Genomic DNA, 5821 nt, shown 5'->3' with positions numbered 1-5821 from the left:
GCATGAACTAAAAAGCATAGGAAAGAAAATAACAATGATTGAATGATATAGTGGTTTGCTACAGAGTTTCTGGATAGAGAACATTTACAAAGGGCGTTTTTGCATGACTTGGTAAAACAAAATAAGAGCATCTGCAACTGGAATGTGAAAATTTGACACCCCTTCCCTATATGAACGCGGACGTGTTCGCTTCAAGCTCTTATTTGTGCATGCATAAACCATGCCATCAGTTGCATCCCTATATACCTGGTCACATGCATACCAATGGTAGGGACAGATAAAGAAAAAACAAAAAGATAGTGATCCGTGGTGAGCCAAATCCTACAGGGCGACTGCCCAAAACATCTGGATATGAACCGTATACGAGGGATTATGGACATATATGAGAATAATTTGAGGAGTTCGGTTGGATGTTTTTTTTTCTTATTTCTTCTGTCTGCCTGTGCGGACATATAGGGGCAAAGTGGGGATCCCACTGCAGATGCTCTAAAGAGAGATAATACACTTATTCACAAAAAAAGAGAGAGAGAAGAGACAATACACGAAAAATGGATGGGAAAATGAGGTTTCGTCCGTTTTGTTCTCGGCACGTGAAATGGGCTGTGTAAATTTGTGTATGAATTGGAATCTTCCAAAGTCTGAACACGCTAGACTAGTTGACGAAAGCCGCTTCTTCCGTTTTTCTACTGTCAGCGTGAAGAGGTGGTGGTGTGGTGGTGGTGGGGGGCGGCGGATAGATCTCGACCGACGCCACACGGCCGGACGCCGACAAGCACCCTACAAATCAGGACACCAGCACCTCCTTGCCGGAGTCGTCGGAGCTGGGCAGGGCACCTCCCCGTTCTCACTCCACCATCACCACCCCCAGATCCCCTCTTCCTCGCTGCCGACACCCACCCACCAACGAACCAGCCACAGCGCCCCCGCGCGTCGCCGGCGGCGGTCACACCACAAGCCGCCGCCATGCCGCCCGCATCCAACTCGCCCTCCACCGCCCCGCCGCCTCCCTCCACCCCGGCGGCCACCAAGCCGCGCCCGCGCCACCCCCTGGGGCTGGACTCCCTCGCCTCCACCAGCCGGCCCCTCTTCGCCGCGGCCCGCCGGTCCCCGGTCGCCACGCTCGCCTGCGCCATCACCCTCCTCGCGCTCATCATGTACGGCGAGGACGCGCGCACCATCGCGGAGCTCTCCATCGACGACTACCTCTACCCGGACGCCGACATCTACAACGTCTCCGGCCTTCCCCCCATCAAGCTGCCCCCGCCCACCTGCGACCTCGCCCACGGCCGCTGGGTCTTCGACAACGAATCCCTCCCCCTCTACCGGGAGAAAGAGTGCAACTTCCTCACCAAGCAGCTCACCTGCCTCGCCAACGGCCGCAACGACGATTTATGGCAGTACTGGCAATGGCAGCCCAACAACTGCTCCCTCCCCACGTATGCTTGACTCTCCATGGCTTCGTTTCATTTTCCCTCTTCGTCAGATCTGCAACAAACACCTCCTCCAGATATTTCATGGCTGATCAATTAGATGGTTGGTTGGTGAATCGTGGATGGATTCGATCAGGTTCGACGCCAGGAGGTTCATGGAGAGGATGAGGGGGAAGCGGCTCATGTTCGTGGGGGACTCGCTCAACAGGAACCAGTTTTACTCGCTGGTGTGCATGGTGCAGTCCATCTTGAGCAAGGGGAGGAAGAAGGTGGTCAAACGGGGATCAAACACCATCTTCCACGCCAAGGAGTACCGCGCCACGCTCGAGTTCTACTGGGCGCCATTCCTTGTCGAGTCCAACTCTGACGACCCAAATATCCACAGCATCGAGCACCGGATCATACGGCCCGAGAGGATCGAGGGACACGCCCAGTATTGGAGGGGTGTGGACTACCTCATCTTCGACACCTACATCTGGTGGATGAACACCGCCGACATCAAAGTTCGGTCAGTCCGTCGACCATCTCTGTAAACATTTTAACCACACTATTGTATCTGCTTGAATTGCATGCTAAAGGTAGCTCTTCTGTTTGAATTTCTGCAGGAGGCCAGATTCAAGGTCTTGGTCCGAGCACGACGAGGTGCCGAGGATCGAGGCATATGGCCGGGTGCTCAAAACGTGGTCGGACTGGCTGAATGAGAATATCGATCCGGCGCGGACATCCGTCTTCTTCATGACAATTTCTCCTATTCACATCAGGTGATTAAAAGTTGCATTTCTGATGATTTTTTCCTGCCATATGAGTAATGGTGGTTCATTAAGGTCCCCGATAAGTTGTTTAGGTCCTAGAGCAATTTTACGACAATGCAACCATCTCCATTGCTTTGGACTACTGTCTGTGCAATAGGACACCAAACCTAAGCTTAATAATTAAAAATGTTCGTTAAGTCCCATTCGCGTTCTAGAGAAGCAAGCTACCCTCTTTCTAGTGTGAAGGTCACAATGTCATTGTCCATCAGAAGATGTGGTCAAATGGAGCTCATCTGTTAGGTTTGCTCATGACCCACTAGGAACAAAACTGGCCTAATTTCTGGCTCTTATAGTGAGCATGGCAACTGGCAAGTCAATTTCACACTGGACCTTTGAAACCTCCGTACGGTGTTATACGCTTGGTATCGGCACTTAATATTTACTAGAATTTCCAAACCTTAGCAATGAACCAGATGGATTTGAAAGTTCAGTTTGAAATGTCTTGATGTACCTCTGGAGGGTTGTATGATTCACATGCTAACTGAAACCATTAAATAAAGGGAAAGGTACGCCCATTGTATGCCTTTAAAGATCCCTACAAATTTCTTTGTGGGCCCGGCTACCAAATAGAAGATTAAAAAGCATCATTTGGTACAACAACAAAAGGCGGGCTGTTTCACATGGGTGTGTGGTACAGGGTGTGATGGAAGTGGGTGGCACCTTGTGCACCACAACAAGCAACATGCATTACTAGGTTTTGACTTGTGAATACCCTCCAGAAAAGAGAAAAGGAGTTCCCTACTGTATCTGGATTGTCATCTCATTGTTTACTGATGTCTACACATGTAAGGTAAGGTATGGTGTATCTCAAGCATGGATGAACTTACGTTGCAGCATTTTAGCTCTTGAAACAGCATTACACACAGTAACATGAGGCAATCATATTTCTCCTCGGTAACCTCCACCACCGTAGTAATCTCTTCTGGAACCAGCCATGGCCGCGGACCTCTGGTGCTCCAGCTTAGGACAGTCAGCAATACGGTGCCCAAGGCCACCACATGACGCACATCCCTTTACACCACTCGCCTTTGCGATAGCCTTAGCATCCTCCAGTGGGTCAACGAGCTCAGCGAGCACTGGGGGTATTCTTTGCTTCGCTTCCTTGAGCAGATGCTTCAGGTCAAGAAGCGTAGTCTCTGTCTGGTTCTTGTTGATGAATGTAGTTGCTATTCCAGTTTTCCCACATCGGCCAGTTCGACCAATCCTGTGGACGTAGTTCTCTATCTCGGCAGGCATATCATAGTTAATGACATGCTGGATATCAGGGAAATCAAGACCCTTTGAGGCAACATCAGTAGCTACCAAAACATCCTTCTTTCCATTCTTGAAGAACTCAATCGCACTCTGTCTTTCCTCCTGATCTTTTCCTCCATGGATTGCAACTGCTTCAACACCCTTTAGAAGAAGATACTCATGGATGTAGTCAACATCAGCTTTGTTTTCACAAAATATAAGAGCTGGAGGTGGAGTCTTTTGAAGGCACTCAAGGAGGTATATAATTCTGGCATCTTCCTTGACATACTCAACTTCTTGAATGACATCAAGATTTGCTGCTCCAGCTCTTCCAACATTGACAACAACTGGCTTCACGAGGGCGCTCATTGCGAAGTTCTGAATCTTCTTCGGCATAGTGGCAGAAAAAAGAAGGGTTTGCCTTGGTGCCTTGAAATTATCTTTTACCTTGAAATGGTTAAGAACCTCCCGAATGTCATCCTCAAACCCAAGATCAACAAGCCTGTCAGCTTCATCTAATGTTACATACCTGTGCAAATCAAGAAAGCGCTATTAAGAAATTTGAAAACTGTATGCACTGCTTTTTAAAGGCACTGAGAGGTTCTACTTGCATTTAAAAGAAGTGGTTATCTCCTAGGTAGGGGGGGGGGGTATTTAATATATATCTCTTGGTACTGCAGCAGTGGGTCAGCATTTAGGATCAGAATGGTTCTACCAAGCCAATCTATCTATTTTCCTACAGAGTTTGATTACTACCCAATGATGGGGATTAGTTGTTTAATACATAGACAAGTTTACATCTACATTGCTCTGTCTATATAACGATGCCTATTGTAATCGTTGGCATTAACGAAGGACACTGAAATTGTCGTTATCTCATCTAAAATCTTTGTACCCAGTCTATGGTAGCAATTTTTCATTTAGACTGATCTCGGATCTTGCTGGTGTTCCATAGGAGGGCCTGCAATATAACAATGCCTATTGTAAACTTTGGCATTAACCAAGAGGAAAAACAAAGTCTTAATCTAATCTGAATTATTTTCTACCCAGGCCATGGTCTCATATTCCTCCTACATCCCTCCCCATCAGCCGTATCTTCTGGAAGTCACCCCTACTCTGACGTATAAGTGTGCATCACATTCATTCGATAATTATAGACACGCCAATGACCGTGCTCTTAAGTTTTACCCATTAGAAATACACTCACCGGCCCACCCACGCTAATGTATCCTGCGTTTTTCGTGAAGATCAGAAAAAGACAGCAAGTGTATTTTCTTGAGCTTATTAGAAAACAGGTTTCTTCTTTAGAAGCATATCCTGATGTTGCTTTCATATTACTCCATCCATCTTGACACAAGGCTATGGTCAAGATATGAAAACACCACATTGATCACAATATCCAATACATACCTGCAATTGTCAAGGTTCATCTTCTTTTTGGCGAGAAGATCCTTGAGCCGTCCAGGCGTGGCGACCACAATATGCACACCCTTCTTCACCACGTCGAGCTGCGTCCTCATGTCTACACCCCCAATGCAGAGCAAGGGTCGTACTTCTGGGAACCCAGCCTGCTTGAGGGGAGCGAGGAACATATCGATAACATCATACGTCTGCTTGGCCAGCTCCCGTGATGGGCAGATGATCATCCCGAAGGGCCCCTCCCCAGGTACAATCGGCATCAGCATCTCCTCCTGCAGCGCCACCATGATGAGTGGCAGCACGAACACCAGCGTCTTCCCGGAGCCGGTAAAGGCGATGCCGATCATGTCGCGCCCGGAGAGCGCGACGGGGAGCCCCTGCACCTGGATGGGCGTGGGCTGCACGATACCCTTCTCCTGGAGCATGCGGGAGATGGGCTCGGGGAACCGGAGGTCGCAGAAGTCGCGGGCGGGCGGCGGGACCTCCTCGCCCTCGACGAGGATGTGCCACTTGCGGCGGAGCTCGTCGGCCTTGCGGCACGGCATGCGGCGGAGCCGCAGCGGCGGCTTCCAGCCGGTGCGGAGCGGCTCGGTGTAGGTGATGTCCTTGGCGATCTCACCCACGGGCTTGAGGGTCGTGCGGTAGGAGGCTTCCTCGGCAATCTTCTGCTCCTCCTGTATCAACCGCTCGGTGGGGGTGATCTCCGCGGCGGTGCGTTTGTGCAGTGTGGACGTGACGAGGAAGCTGGGCTTGGCGGCGGGGGCAGAGTTGTTGGTCGGTGGGGGCGGAGGCGGGGGGAGGGAGGGGACGGCGGGCTTGGGAAGGCGCTGGTGGCGGAAGCGATCAGCCTCCATGGCCCTGCGCTTGGCGACGGGGATGTACTCCTCGTAGTTGTCCTCGTCATCGCAGTTGGCGGCGGCGGCGGCA

At 50.3% G+C, this 5821-nt stretch overlaps 2 protein-coding genes across 2 annotated transcripts in view; one reads left to right on the top strand and one right to left on the bottom strand.

Annotated features, from left to right (window-relative positions):
• Positions 1 to 701: 701 nt before the first annotated feature.
• Positions 702 to 5821, top strand: part of LOC119308527 (protein trichome birefringence-like 28) — a 7256-nt gene continuing 2136 nt past the window's right edge. The window contains exons 1-3 of the mRNA XM_037584656.1: positions 702 to 1436; positions 1567 to 1938; positions 2036 to 2191. Coding sequence (XP_037440553.1) covers positions 964 to 1436; positions 1567 to 1938; positions 2036 to 2191 — 1001 coding nt within the window. The 5' untranslated portion in view covers positions 702 to 963. The remainder of the gene's footprint in view (positions 1437 to 1566; positions 1939 to 2035; positions 2192 to 5821) is intronic.
• The window catches only part of LOC119308528 (DEAD-box ATP-dependent RNA helicase 35A-like), a 4004-nt gene continuing 1304 nt past the window's right edge, over positions 3122 to 5821 (bottom strand). The window contains exons 2-3 of the mRNA XM_037584657.1: positions 4886 to 5709; positions 3122 to 4004 (exon numbers count right to left, since the gene is read on the bottom strand). Of these exons, the coding sequence (XP_037440554.1) occupies positions 3122 to 4004; positions 4886 to 5709 (1707 nt within the window). The remainder of the gene's footprint in view (positions 4005 to 4885; positions 5710 to 5821) is intronic.

Source organism: Triticum dicoccoides, chromosome 5B, assembly GCF_002162155.2.
Source record: "Triticum dicoccoides isolate Atlit2015 ecotype Zavitan chromosome 5B, WEW_v2.0, whole genome shotgun sequence".
In the NCBI taxonomy this organism is placed as follows: Eukaryota; Viridiplantae; Streptophyta; class Magnoliopsida; order Poales; family Poaceae; genus Triticum; species Triticum dicoccoides.
The sequence above is the reverse complement of the archived record's forward strand: the minus strand, read 5'-3'. Positions and strand labels throughout refer to the sequence as shown.